The following is a 15,340-nucleotide window of genomic DNA, read 5'->3' as shown; positions in this document are numbered from 1 at the left end:
GAGGTGGGCCCCACAAAATTGATTTGTACATAATATGTATATTTCATATGTAGCCCTAGCATTTTTGCCCAATATAACCGACCGGTTCCCCAGTTCTGAAACTTCCCAAAATTCAAAATCTCACCAAAAACCTGACGAGAAATGCTATACGGACCGATGGTGTGAACCGATCCTCTACCGACCTGAGCTGGCATGGAGGGGCCCACCCCCACTTACTCTCACCCTTCTCGTTTTGGGGTTGGCCGAAAAGGGCGGGTACAATTTGGGATAAAATTCAAAAAAAAAAATTGGTTTTGTTCTTAAAACGTTTCCCTTTCTCTCTCTCTCTCTCTTAAAATCTCTCTCTGGGAAATACGGAGTACATTTCTCTCCCCAAATGGAATCTGCAGCTTCTCTTGCTCACCACCACCACTGACGCCCATCACCGTCGACGCCTTCCCTCAAATTTATCGACGATGGTCCGACGCAACCATCACCGCCTTCCCATCGTCACAGCTAGAGTCTCGCACCACCATCGATGTCCTTCTCCAAACTCACCGACGCAGGTCCAACGCAACCATCTCCACCGTCACCGCCTTCCTCTGGTCGTAACATCGTCTAGGCCATCCCTCTGGTAAGGAAAACCCCAATCAACTTTGTCCTATTTTTTGAAAATCCCTAAATTAGGGCTTGTGAAGGTAAAAGGGAGATTTACCGTGTATGCATTGAATTTGTAGACATAACAATACTTTGATGAGAATTCTGATTCAAAAAGTCCTACAAATTCGTGTAGCAAACTTACCCTTCATTCGGATTAAAAAAAAAAAAAAAACTTACCCTTCATTTAGTAGCATACATTTTTTTTTCATTTTCTCGACGTTTCTTGCCTGTTTTTGGTCTTAACCTTACTAGATTGTGGTTTGTTGTGTGGGTTTTGGAGCTAGAGGGGAATGCGGTGAGGAGGACAATAAGAACCAGATAGTTCCAAGGCACAATCAGTTGGCTGTGAGGAACGATTGGGATTTCAGGAAGCTGTTGCGGTCGCCAACGATTGCGAATGGTAGGTTTTGCCTAACACTCATGCGAAGAAGTCTGGAAAAAGGAAAGGATGAAATGGGATATGGTTTGCATGAGTTCTAGCCAGGGTTTTTAGGAGTAGTGATTTACCTTTGTAATGGAAATAGTTATTGTTGGTTTCTTTTTTTGCTTGTTTGTTGAATACTTTTTTTTTCTTTTTCTTCTATAGCTTATTTCGGACAGTTGTTTATGGCCTTTAGAGCTTGTTATAGAAATAGCTTGATGAATTCTTGTCTCAACAACTTGGTCATCTATGGAAAATAAGTTGTTTCAAATGTTAAGAATTACACGATTGAGTACAAATTTTGTCTGATTTAAACACAAGGCTTGTGTATCCTGACAATAAGAATCAAAGGAGAAAGAAAATGATTGAAAAGGCTTGAATTTTGTTTGGTTTGCATAGTGATTGATTACTTGATTTTCACAAATTTCATTGTTCAAATACCATTTGATTTTGGTGAAACACATGGTCTGTATAAGATAAAGGTGCACGGTGCACCCCTCCCCTATGTTACCGGATTAGAATTTGAGTTTTTGACGGCTTGCAGCTTCCATTACACAACTAACAGGTTACAAAACTAAATAGATTACAAAACAACTCTCCAGAGGAGGAGCTCCAAAACCAGAGCTCAACACTCAACTCACACTAGTTCTCTTTTACCCTCACTACTCCCTGTATTTGCCACACATACAAGAGTAATACACCAATGAATTTATGAGCCAAAGGGGGGCCAATTTGCAACGACTAAATTGGGATAAGGCACACCAGCCAAAGCCCTTCTTCGAACTGGTCTTCTGATTTCTCTGCTCCTAGACCACCGAACTTCTAGAAGCCCTCCCAAATCAGGTCCAATTGTGAGCCAACCCTCACAGCTATGTGACTAGAAAATCCTCGTATGCTGTGGGCCACAAACATGCAAAGAACTTCAGAAAAGCTTGGTTGGAACTTGCCATACAAGAATAGGAAAACATCAAAAAGATGGACAATGGGATAAACAAAATTACAGAAAAAGGTTAATGAGATAATCAAATCTCAGTTCTTCGGTGGTGGTCGAGTGAATCTCCGGTGATTGGCGGTTCTTGGTGAGGGTGGGGCCAGGCGTTGGGGACAGTTGATTCACTCGGCTATGATGGTTGAGTTGGTGAGTGGTGGAAGGCGTCGACGGTGGTGCGAGACACTAGCTGCATGCGACGATGGGAAGGCAGTGATGGTTGCGCCGGCCTGGCGTCGGTAAGTCAGGGGAAGGCGTCGACGGTGATGGGCATCGGTGTGTTGGTGAAGAAGAGAAGCTGCAGATTCAATTTGGAGAGAAATGTATTTCCCAGAGAGGGACAGAGATTTTCAAAACAATGAGAGAGAGAGAGAGACGTTTTATTAGGACCAAAATCCAAAATTTTTGAATTTCTTCCCAAACTGTGCCCGCCCTTTTGGGCCAAACCCGAAAAGAGAAGAGGCAGAGTAAGTGGGGGTGGGCCCCTCCATGCCAGCTCAGGTCGGTAGAGCGTCGGTTCACATCATCGGTCCTTATAGCATTTCTCAAACCTGACCGAGTGCGAGCAAGAGAGAGAGAGGAGAGAGAATGGGGCACTCTATCCACAACCATCTCCACAGCAGCCACCACCACCAAGCGGTAGACGGACTAGTAAACCTCTTCACCAAGGCCAACCACGACCTCACTGTGGTCCAACACAAACTCGAAAAGGAGTTCCAGCAGATCTACCCTGACCACGTAACCAAACACTACTTTATAATGTATTCTGTTTCCCAGATTTAAGTTCTAGGGTTTTCGGAAAATTTGAATGGTTACTTGTGCAGGCGAATCCGATGAAGCTGGTTTCTCGGATAAAAAAAGTGCAGGAGGATTTGTCGGCGTTGCAAGAGCAGTGCCGCGAGCTACTCGCCGCCAAGCAGGTACTGATTTTGTCCCATTTTTTTAATGTTAATACTCTGTTTTGGTTTGCGGGGAAAGTGTTTGATGAAATGCCTCTTAACTGTAAGCCAAGTATTTCTCTTTAAGATCAGCTGTGTTCCCTTCATTGCTGAGTAGATGCGGGCACACGCGTGTGCAAATCGCGTGAGGCAAGTGGAACTCACCCCCAAAGCACCCGGTCTTGAGTTCGAATCCTGCTTTTAGGTAGCAGTCCTCGTGAACCAGATGATGTGTATTGGGCACCATCTATTAAACTTGCACCTTGGTGGGGCTGTGGTGATGGACTGCCCTCCCTTGGGTAGGGGTTACTTCGAAAAACCGCCCCAGTGAGCTTGGCTCCTTCAAATGAGTGGTTGGGAGCCCCTCTTCCCAGAGTACGTTAAACCCTGGATTTCTACCCTTCATAGAACAATCTTCTTAGGAAATTGATGAACAACAATTAGAATGACACATGCTTCATCTTCGGTGGATATTTTGCTCATCATGAATTGGATCCAACTAGCTATAGGGTTATGCTTTCTGATTTAGGTTGTTAGATGGTTCAATCGCCAAAGTCAGCTAGTTTACACCTTCCGGATTCTGCTTGTTTGAAGAAGTATTGCAATCACAACCAACTTATATGTAGGTGATCTTTTTAATAGCTGAAGGATCCTAATATACCTACTCTTTAGGGAGTACAGAGCTCATATTTGGAATTTAACCTCTCATTTATTGACAGGATTTGATTGACAAGGCCAGGACAACTTTAGTTGGGAATATATCATCACTGCAGCGGTTGCAAGCATCCACTGGTGTTGCTGTCACTAGTGATTCTCAGGACCCTGCTTACACTAACTTCAACAAGGTGATTGTTTAATTCCCTCATTATATGGCAAAATTTTTTAACTTGAGTTGAGATGGTCTTCCTACTGGTCAATGACCAAGGAATCCTTTAAAGTTCTGCTAAAATGGAAAAATCATCACTAGCATGATGGTGGTGAAGTACCAAGGAATCCATAAAAGTTCTTCTAAAATGGAAAAATCATCACTAGCATGATAGTGGCAAAGTACGACATGATATGGAGGTACAAATAGCATGTCCCATCCAGTAGCACATGATCTCGATCTTTAATCTTTTCCCATTTTTTTTTCGTTTACCTCTACAGAGCAGAAATTGTGCTTTTGTGTATCATTTCTACCATTTTTTTTAATTTCTCAGTGTTCGTAAATATTTTATGCTTCATTTTATTTATTTTTGCTGAGATCATCATGTGCTAGGCTCCTTTTGAGGTCGTACTGTAAGTTGTTCAGTTATTCTCCAAGAATGTTGTGTCTTAACCTGATAGTGTAGTTCTTCACATTAATACATGCCTTGTTAATGTAACTTTTTTACTCTGGAAGGTTGTATATTTCCAAGTGGTGTCTAAAGCATATGCACCATTTGCCAGCAAGCAACCAAAATTAACCAATGCGAGGTTTTTTCACGGAGTACTTGTGCAGAAATTTTTTTTATCCGGTGATTATGATTGCTCATCATGTCTGAAGAGTCAAGCCTCGCTACATATTATTGTCTACCTCCATTGTTTGTGTTGGATAGCTTGAAATGCATTGTTGGACCCATTTTCTAAGACAGACCTAGCATAGTATTCGAGCTTTAGTTTCTTAGAGATCTTGTGTCCAGGTCTCTATGTTTTGCATTATCATTTTCTCTGTGAAAATGGATGTGAGTATTGCACGTAAGGGAGGGTATTCACTATTCAGTAGCACTGTATATATTTCTGAACATGTAATGTTGGCCGGTGGTGTAATTTAAATGTTCGAAATCTATTTTTGACTTGCACTGTGCAGATCATAGATGAGTGGACTGCGCAATTGAGATCAAGAAAAGGTAAGTAATTCAGGACATTGTTTACAGCATTCTATACGTGATAGATAAGTTGACATTGTTTGAAGAACATACATTGTTGAGGTGATTTACACTGCAAGGTGGCTCAGAACTTGATGTTTCATCGTATTTGGCAAAAGGGCTCCTATATCACTTGGGGATAGAAAGTCTAGTACAAAGGAAGTGGGAGAATACAAGAACTTAGGTCTCTGCAATTAACAAGGCGTAATGAGCTGTCCAGCTGCATTTTTTCAAGGGAATTCTGGTGCTTTTTTAATTAAACTCCCAAAACGCATTGACATCAATGTATATCACAGTTCAGATACGCCTTTTGGTTTCTGGAAGGGGATGCTCTATGTTGGATATGGGTGAAAATAATCATGTGTTGTATACGGAGAATATGATTATTTAGGGCAACTATTTGTCCTTGTTTTGAGGTAACTGATCATTACAAGGCGGGGAGAAGGACGAAAAAACACAGGCTATGGTGCCATGATTTTACCTAATGGCTTTGCATAATTGACCAAATAGTGGTATTGTGCTAGTTAAAGTTGTATATCCTTTGCTACCTTTTTCATCAAATGCTACAATATTGCAGGGGATGTGACCGAGGACTCAAGCTCTGAGGATGTCAACCAGCTCCTCTTCTCGGCAATTGTTCAAGGCAACTAATGAAAAGGGCACAGCAATATAGCTGGATATACGTTTTCATTTAGGTAGCATGACGGGGTGTCGTAGCTCTTGTACTGATTTCTTTTTTCCCATTGATTTAGTGGAAAAGATACTATGATTTGTTATCACATTATCCAGCCCACCGAAAGCCGATGTTGGTATATGTTTGTTTGAGCAAAACCTAGACGACTATGGATGTGTTACGATGTTAGATTGATAGAAGAAAAAGAACAGGTGAGGAATACATAAATTGAATTCATGGGGTATATATCTAGCCGTATTTTGCCAACTATATTCTGTCACTCTCTGGAACCAACTTGTCTCTTTCAATGCCATGAAATGTATCCTGAATGCAGGGCAGCATTTCAAATATTTGATTGGATCAATTATATTAAATGTAAATGTACGACTTATTACCCAAAAAATCTCCCTCAAAACCTTTACCAAACCTTTACCAAACAAGTAGTTTGCTATGAACCACTATCATGTATTGTTGTATTGCTAGGTACGAACTGCTAGGACTTGTGGACCTGTTCATAAAAGGATGGATGGAAACTATTACTACTGATAAATCACGGGGGACTTCTCACTATAACAAGGGTCCCTGTAGTGCGCTAATGGACTACAGTGTGCAGGGCTCCTAGCTTCAATCGAAATTGATGAGCCGTTTAATTTGTAGAGTACAATAAAGTCGATCATTCAGGAAGAAATTAAATTAAATTGATCAGAGATCATTAGTCCTTTGGTCATACAACACAAATCTATTTCGATTATGTCGACATCAATGTCCGATTAACTTGATTTTTGATGCACATGGATGTTAGTATGGTGGATCAGTTACCACTCTTCTACTCGTAAGAGTTTGCGCAAAAAGATTATTTACCTATTCACACTGGGTTGGAATAATTAAGCTTCAAAAGTGCTTGCCAATGCACGAGCAGGCTGGACATCCTTGTGAGGAACCTTTGCGAGCTCAGAAAAAAAAATCAAAGTAGTTTGATGGATGGTGCGACAAATCAACGGTTCAAATTTTGACCACAATTAACCCGCGTAATTACTCTGTAGAGGATCCGAATTTGAAATTGCTCAAACCCGAACTTCAGACTATGGATTCCTTCTCTTTTCCATAGCGTTCTGTAAACAGCTGCAAGGTTATTATTGTGGGGTCAGGCGTACCCATAGAATTTTTCTTTTTGCTAGAAGTATATTGAAGATTTCTATTTGGTTGACAATCAACCTCATCAAAAGATTGTAATGACAAAGCATGGTTCTAGTCATTTCTTCAAGTTTTACTTTTTCTCTCAACTATCCCATTTTGTTGAGGCGGTTCTCTACCATGACCGGTACAAATATTTGAATTTTGAAATAACAAAACCTTTTTTATTTTGAACTTTTCTATAGAGTTTCGTAAAAGAAGAAAAAAACATCATCCTTACTAGCTTGGAACACAAGCTATCCGAAATGGAATTGTTGGTGCGCTCTCTCTCTCTCTCTCATATTTGTAGGGAAATGGGGGGAAGTTGGGAGAAGATGGAGTGTGTGGAGATTGTGAGGGCGCTGGTTGGTTATGTGGGGGAAGTGGTGTGATGAGGGAGGGTGGAGGTAATCATTAGTATAATTACGCATTTTCATAGTTGTTAATCGATCACACATGCACAATTATTTATCTAATTTTAGGTTATAGTGTATAATTTATTTAAACTGTACATATTTTATTTATAAAAAAAAATTAGGAGTCTTACATGACAATATGATCAGTGAAGTGTCACTAATAACAAAAACAAATTTCACATTTCTTTAGTCAGAGAAAACCTTTGGTCAAGGGAGACGTTCGATTTTACTTGTTACTCAATAAATTTAATTTTGCACTTCTCTCTGGTATAGAAGCGGTCATGCAAGGGAAATGTGATGTGTTCAATGTACGATCTAATTGATGGGTGAAAATTCTGAATGATTTGGAGGAGCTCAGATTTGTGGTTGTAGGTTGAAGGGCAATAATTAATGACTCCTGTACACGTGAATTTCATCCCAAGTTTTGCTACAACCACCACACAACCACTCATACAAACTCATTCACATCACGAGAACAAGGTGGAGGTGAAATCAATAATTCTAAAACCACGATTACACATACTCACTCACATGACATGTGGGTGTGTTGATGTGGTTAAGTTGAATTGCATGTGATGTGAGTTTGTGTAACTGTGGTTTTAGAATTATTGATTTCACCCCGCCTTGTTCTCATGATGTGAATGAGTATGTGTAAGTGTTTGTGTGTGATTATAGCAAAACTCGGAGCGAAATTCACATGTACGAAAGTCATTAATTATTACCCTTCAACATATATATAACCACAAACAAGAGCACCACCAAATCATTCAGAATTTTCACCCATTAGTTAGAATCACATTGCACACACCACATTTCCTTAGCTTGTATGACTACTTCTATACCAAAGAGAAGTGCAAAATTCAATTTATGGAGTAACTAGTAAAATTGAACATCTCCCTTGACCAAAGGTTCTCTAACTAAAGAATGTGAAATTGGTTTTGTTATTAGTAGTGACACCTCACTAATCATATTGTCATGTAACACTTCTAATTTTTTTTATAAATAAAATAAGTACAGTTTAAATAAATTATACTCTATAACTTAAAATTAGATGACTAATTGTGCGTGTGGAATCGATTAACCTAATTGTGAACAACTATGAAAAGTCATAATTAAACTAATAATTACCTCCACCCTCCCTCATCACATCACTTCCCCCACATGACCAGAGAGAGAGAGAGAGAGAGGGAGAGAGAGAGAGAGAGAGAGAGAGAGAGGAGAATATCTAATGACAGGGTAGCTTGTGTACACCTGAAAATCTCTGAATTTCTCCTAGTTAGGATGGAAACGGAAAGAGGAGATTTAATGACAGGGTTCGTTGTTGACAAGTTTTCTCATGTAAGAATTTGAGAGGAACGTGATTACGTGGGGTATGGAAGTTGGGTTGAGAGTGATTTTACATATTTACCCAAACAGTTAGTTTTTGTGTGAAATGGAATAGTAGTAAAAACAGTTTTTCTTCTGGAATATTGATGGAAATCACTTTTGTGACACAGCTCCAAAAAAAATAGGCTAGTGGCACTATGGTGTACACACACACCCCAGTAGATAGATAGATTTCAAAATATAAGCTCTGTTTGGAAAAGTTTTTATTTCCAGTTTTTGTTCTTGATATTTCTTGAAACATGCACCATAAAACAATTTATTTGTTTACAAAATACATAATCAATTTCACTTATTTACAAAAATTCTACAAACACAAAAATTGCATTTTCAATTGTTTTGAAAACATTTTCCGCAACCCAAAAAATAAATAAACAAACACGATTATGATCACCAAATATTTTTTTGTTTTTATTTTTTATTAAACAAACAAAAAATTGATAACTTTACCAAACAGAGCCTAAAAGTTGGGAGAAACACAAATAAATTTCTGAAAATGATTTCCTCTCATTTTAGCCAAACAACTGATAAACAAAGACAACGATGGAGTGTCTTCAGAACTTGATCCTTATTTATAGCAAAACCTTTGGCCACAGCAGATTAATTCATGCGTTCTTCCTCTTCCTCCTAACCCTCTCATCATGCGTTCTTACTCTTCCTCGATCCTAACCCTCTCATCTCATGCGTTCTTTCTCCTCCCTAGTACCAGTGCCTTGAAAAAATCACCATGCGATACTCCAGACCACTCCAAAATCACACATTCTCATGGAATCCATAACTAAGTGTATGAACCGCTCATAAAATGTGTGGTTCTAGAGTGGCTCGGTGACGGTTTCGTGGGCATGAGATTCTTAGCACCCAGCGGGGGCCCGGGCCCCACCGAATTTCTTTCTTCTTCTTTTTTCACTCAAAATTTTGTATTTTTCCTTATGAATTGTCTTTCATAAGCTAATCTCTTTTTAATCTTTCTACGGAGTAGTATTAAATTTTGCGCATTATTCACTCTTAATTTGTTATTTCAAATATCAGAACATTCCCACCCCATTGGCGAAATGAGATGTCTAGCATTGAAGAAAAAATAATACTATTATTCTAGCAATGCTTAATAAAAATTATTTTTTGGAGAATTGTATTTAAAAAGTGCATCAACTAACTTGATTTGTGGCTATGCCATTGCTCCCTACAGTGCCCCATGCCTTTTTTTTTTTCCTCAACGAAGAAGATACACTCTCCGTCCCACTTTAAATGTTTCCTACAGGAACCTATGTATTTTCAAATCTCAAAAATATATATTTCTATATATTATTTATTTTTCTTACATCAAATTAAAGTGTTCAATTTGTACTTTAATTTGGAGCAAAAAATAAAAATCTTATAAATATTTTTTTCAAAGTTTGAAAATGTACGTATTTTCATAGAGAACATTTAAAATAGGATGGAGAGAGGTTTTTTTTAAACAAAAGGGCTATAAGCCTCCTTATGGAGTGGGCGGATCAAGGAGCTTTACTCGCAGTCCAAGTCAGGTTTTCATGGCTATCCGGCCCAGACCAATCATAGACCAAACTAACGGCGGTTTAAATGGATCTGGTCCTGAAGCCCAACTCGAGGAATAATGGGCCTGAAACATAGTCTTATACACATACTAGGGAAAATGATGGCCCATGACGTGTTTTGATAATTAATGCTGAAAATGTCTTTGGCGGGTATTAATTATCAAAATACGTCATGGACTGTCATTTTACTACGACTATGTTTTTTCTTTAATTAAAGTTTCCGAGCCAGCTTTTTGCGAATATTGACTTATTATGGGAGTAATTTTATTGTTGCTGACGAGGATCCTGTTAAAGTTGGGATTCGACGTCTTTCAAGAGGCTCACCTTAGACCTCCCTTAAAAGCAAAGGAGTGTAACCAGATCCATAAGAGCCACATCTATTTGGGTCAATATTAACGCCTCTAAACATAGCATTAACATAATATAGAGGTTAGTTGAAATGCTGGTAGTGCATAACAATTTACTTTGTCGGAGGGAAGGGAAAACAAAAAAATCGGTGCATTAGAAATTTACTTTGTGGGATTACCCGAACATTTATTTGTTTCACCTTTTGGGAAAAAAAAAATCTCTACAATCGATCTCAGTTCAAAACAGATGCCGATTAGAGGGAGAGAGAGAAAAAAAAAAAACTCACAATTATAGACTTCGAATTGTGGGTAGTTTTATGATCTTTACGACGTAGTTTTGATAATTAGATATCTGGGTCAGCTTGCATGCATCTCTACTAATTTCGGGGCTCTGAAATTAACGACTAGACTAACCTTCCATTAGCTCAAAGGTTTGGAACAAGGACGGAATCAGAATTTTTTTTTTTTTTTTTTTTTGGGGGGGGGGGGGGGGGGGGGGGGGGGGGGGTGGTTGGTTTGAAGTACTGTGAAGAATAATTAAGTAGAAGTACCACCACTCTCTACATAAATAAGTAGGTTGTTGATCTTCTAGTCCCAATCAATTATTGACATAGAGAGAAAATACTTTCCAATTGTTTGAATTCCAAATGCCGAAAGGTATTATGCTAAAAATGATTAAGCTCTATTCTTTGAAATGTTGTTTGAACTTCCTAATTCTTGAAATACTTCCCAATTGATCGTGTGAACTTGAAAGTATTCATATTAAAATTTAAATAAATAAATAAAACCGAAACTACGCAAGGGCCGTGGCCCCCCATTGCCCACATGTGCCTCCGTCTCTGATTTGGAATATTTGACATTCGCAATATTCGAACATGCAATCTCATAAAGGACAAATATTTATTATTTTCCCAGGCTCACTTAACCAAATCCCTTTTGGGATTTATGAACTTTACTACTAGTTGGCGCAAGAAAGGAAGATTAGGGAAATGCTACGGTGTCCACCTGTCGTTTGGAAACACCGTAATTTTTGGCATAATTGACCATTACAAGCATAACCAAGACTACTGATATGTATAACCAAAACCTTACAAAGGCATAACCTCCAAAATCCCCAAAAATTCTGGGGATTTTGGGGGTTATTGTAACGACCCGAATTTTCAAGTCATTTTTTTAATTAAACATTTTATTATAATTCTTTTACTAAAAATTATTTTATCATTTATTAAAGTGTTTGTATTATTATTATTTAACTCTAGGAGCTAGTCATTAAAAACCCTTTGATATCATAGGATTTTTTTATAATATATTTAACCATGATATCCTTGTGTCCAACTATTATAGAACCCTAGCCTTAAGTTCATGATCCTAACAATCTAGAATACGATTAGATTAGATTTTATTAGATATTATTAGGATAAAATTAGATTGAATTTGATTAGATATGATTAGGATAAGATTTTATTGGATTTTATATAGATTTTGTAAGATACTGATAGATTACATAAGATTTGATTAGATATTATTAGATATAGTTGAATTTTCCTAGATTTAATTTAGATATTATTATATTTGATTTAGACTGTATAAGATATGGTTATGATTTTCTAGATATGATCAAGATTCTTCTCTTATTAGTATAAATAGGCTCCCCCACTCCCCTCCATTCCACACACCACACCTCACTTCTCATTCCAATTGCTAGCTTAGAGAGAGAGAGAAAGAGATAAAAGAGAAAAATTTGAGAGTCTATGTTGTAAATATCTAGTGATGTTTTGGATTGGTGGGCTAGAGGTGAATATTTTAAGGCATTGATTCATAGACGTAACAGCCGGGCATATTTGAGGTAATCCGGAGAGTATACGATATGCTTAATTCCTACTTCCGGAATCCTTTCTTCACTCCCATCTCTGTACTCCTTTTGATTATCTCGTGATTTTTGTTCAATCCTGTGGATATTATTGAAAAGTGGAATAATTGGTATCGAATATGATATTGTTGGCTGAGTACTATAGAATTGTTTAGTACAGGGATCGAGTGAACTCATGCACCAATAGCCTATCCAATAGACAGAATGGGTCGAGGATAACTCGGTGAGGAAGGTATTGAGGGAGTGTCACTGGTCATGTACTGAGGAGGACATGGTATGAGGTCCCTTGTGATTGTTGCTTCGACTTGGTGGTCGATTATCGTTTATTGATTCCACTTATGAGCTTTGTTATTCTGTTGTATCGTATACTTCCCAAATAATTTCTTTTTGGATATTTTGACATAGTCTAACTGGGTCAATTATAAAAACTTTAATTCAAATCTCATTAATGAATAATATACTAGTACGTAGTAAGATTTTATAATTTGTACAACTGGTTGACTCACACTGTGTATGAAAAAATATTGAATACAACACTCAGTGCCGGCCCCGACATTTGGATTGCCCAAGCCTGACCTACCGCTTGGTTGCCCATTCGAAAATTCTAATCGCAAGGAAGATTTGCAGGGAACCACGCAAGGAAAAATGCATTTGGGCTCATTCCGGGTCTCACAAAAATCTAGAAAAATATCCAAAAAATTTTGAATATTATTTTATGGGGCCCTGTAAAAAATCGGCTTCAAGGGATATCGATCGGTAAGTATTACTTTTGGATTCGTTGGGGCAAAATTGCTCAATTCGCCCATATAAATTCAAAAGTAACACTTCCTGATGTCCGTTGGAGCTGATTTTTTACAGGGTCCCATAAAATAATATTAAAAAATTTATGGATATTTTTTTAGATTTTTGTGGGACCTGAAATGGACCTAAACGAGTTTTTCCTTATGTGGTTGTCTGCAAATCTTTATTGCGAATAACAGGACTCGTTGCCCACTAGTGTTAAGTATAAAAAAAAGACATACAAGCAACAACAAAAAAAAGGATAAAAACAAGATTATATTGTCCATTTAGCTTGAATTACATCATCCGTCCCTTCTCGTTTTGGCTATAGCGTCCCTTTTCTTTTTTTCTTCTTATCTGATAGTCCTCCTAATTTTCTCTCTTAATAATTTGCCCTCCTAATTTTTTTTATCTGTTATTTACCGTAGGTATGTAAAAACCTCTCTTTTACCCTCCTAATTTCTCAAGTATCATAATTTTTTAAAGTAGGTGGAAACCATACATATTTACTTTTTTTTAAAATTTGTACAAAATTTTTTGGATGATGCCCCTAAATATATTTTTTGCTGGATTTCTATTTTTTTTTTTGTATACATACAATTTTTTTTTTTTTTTTGTTGCCCGAGCCAGCCGGCTTGCGGGGCTTACCCCCTGGCCGGCCTTGACAACACTTATTTGTAACACTCTTTCACATGAGATGAGTCTCATGTATTATGGACCGCACATGAGAGAGACGTTACAAATGATCGTTATGTGTGGTGTTGCCGTTGCGACGCTCGCTGTAAATACATCCTTTAGAACACGTATATATGGGTTCGGGGTGTGTGCTGTGCGGGGAAGGGAGTCTTTTGGGAGCCAAAACGCTACTCCTCCTCTAAGTTCCTAATTCAACACGTGAAAACAAACATATTACCCAGGAGTCAACTTGACAAATTCTGATATGGTACCATTTTTGCCATAATGTTGAATTTTAAGGTTGTATTTAGTTCTTGGATTTGGGAAGATACGAGTATGGTGAAGTTAACAACTTAAGAATCTGCATTCAGGGTGAGTTCTTGCAAACTTATTTTATTTTTCCGGTTTGTATATTTTTGTTCGTCTTTTTCGAATTTTAGTTCTATTTGCGTCACATTTTTTGGATTAATTATCCGTCTCGACAGGAGAAGTCTAAAAATTATGACCAAAAGCCAAAAAAAAAGTTCACTAAAGATGGAAAAATGTGTATCAAATTAATAGTTGTCTTTTTGTTTAAAGTATCGTCACATTTGAATTTTTTTCAACATTGGTCCATATTTTTATATTTTTCTGATTCGTCTTGCCAAGACGAACGATTAACCTTAAAAATAACGAAAAGTAAAAACTACTGAAATAAATTTTTGAAATTTTTTTTACAAGAATGCAGCCTTAGTTAATTTTTTCCCTTTTCGTCAATCTCTCCATAAATACAAGATCCAGACATAATCTGTGTTTTTGTCTCTCTATCATATTGTCAAGTTATAGAAAATCAAAAATCATTAATTCATATCAAACGTGATACGAGAAACCATGCAAGGCACAGGAAAAATTCATTTATTATGCCTTTCCTTCACTTTTCATAATTCAGGTACTTTTTTTTTTCTTTTTGCCTCCTTTCATTTCTCCCCAAATGTGATACATAAAAAAAATTAATCGGGCTAGATCATATGCATTGAGGTTTCTTGAAATGTTTGCTAAATTTTTTCGGCCGTCAAATTAAGGTTCTAAATACCGTACCGACTTATGTACCGGTTTATTTACAGCCGATACCGGTGATAAGCAGAATCGATAAGCTAAAATGGGTGGGTTATTGGATAAGCTAAAATTTGTGATAAGTCAGAGTAGATACTCTGTAAGTGTGTTAGATCTACAAAACAAAAATGAAATTTTTAAGAAGTATAATTTGATATATTTTAAAGTAAAGAACCTCGCCCAAGTTCATAAAAAAAAAAAAAAAGGGATCCAAAAAACAGAGTAACACTCTTTTGAATTACATGTGTGCATTTTCAGATGTTTAACCTTCCATTCAATTGTTTGGAACGTTGTCTGAAAAATATATATTCTCAAGAAAATTGAAGTGATTTCCTCTATTATTTCTATTGACAAAAAGTTTTGCTGAGAACTTAAAATTTCTCTTTTTTGGAAAACGTGTCTTTTTTTATGCAAAAGTAAAAATTGTGAGTCCTTCAATTTTCTTTGGAACTGGAATGTTAGGAAAGTTACAACCATATTGATTTTTTCATCATTTTTTCCCTTTC

The 15,340-nt window shown here is 37.3% G+C and overlaps 1 protein-coding gene across 1 annotated transcript; it reads left to right on the top strand.

Moving 5' to 3' along the window:
• Window positions 1-2,595: 2,595 nt before the first annotated feature.
• On the top strand, window positions 2,596-5,815 carry LOC131317887 (uncharacterized). Its single transcript, XM_058347570.1, has 5 exons — window positions 2,596-2,786; window positions 2,873-2,968; window positions 3,706-3,831; window positions 4,815-4,854; window positions 5,450-5,815. Exons 1-5 carry the CDS (start codon window positions 2,637-2,639, stop codon window positions 5,521-5,523), a joined length of 486 nt encoding a protein of 161 aa, XP_058203553.1. The 5' UTR covers window positions 2,596-2,636; the 3' UTR covers window positions 5,524-5,815.
• The last annotated feature ends 9,525 nt before the right edge of the window (window positions 5,816-15,340 follow it).

This window comes from Rhododendron vialii, chromosome 2a (genome assembly GCF_030253575.1).
Source record: "Rhododendron vialii isolate Sample 1 chromosome 2a, ASM3025357v1".
NCBI lineage: Eukaryota > Viridiplantae > Streptophyta > Magnoliopsida > Ericales > Ericaceae > Rhododendron > Rhododendron vialii.
Note: the sequence above shows the minus strand (reverse complement) of the source record. Positions and strands in the feature narration are given on the sequence as shown.

Coding starts and splice junctions, on each gene's coding strand:
- LOC131317887 (XM_058347570.1), top strand. CDS start 2,637: ATGGGGCACTCTATCCACAACCATCTCCACAGCAGCCACCACCACCAA. Junction 3,832..4,814: donor CTTACACTAACTTCAACAAG/GTGATTGTTTAA, acceptor TGCACTGTGCAG/ATCATAGATGAGTGGACTGC. Junction 4,855..5,449: donor GCAATTGAGATCAAGAAAAG/GTAAGTAATTCA, acceptor ACAATATTGCAG/GGGATGTGACCGAGGACTCA.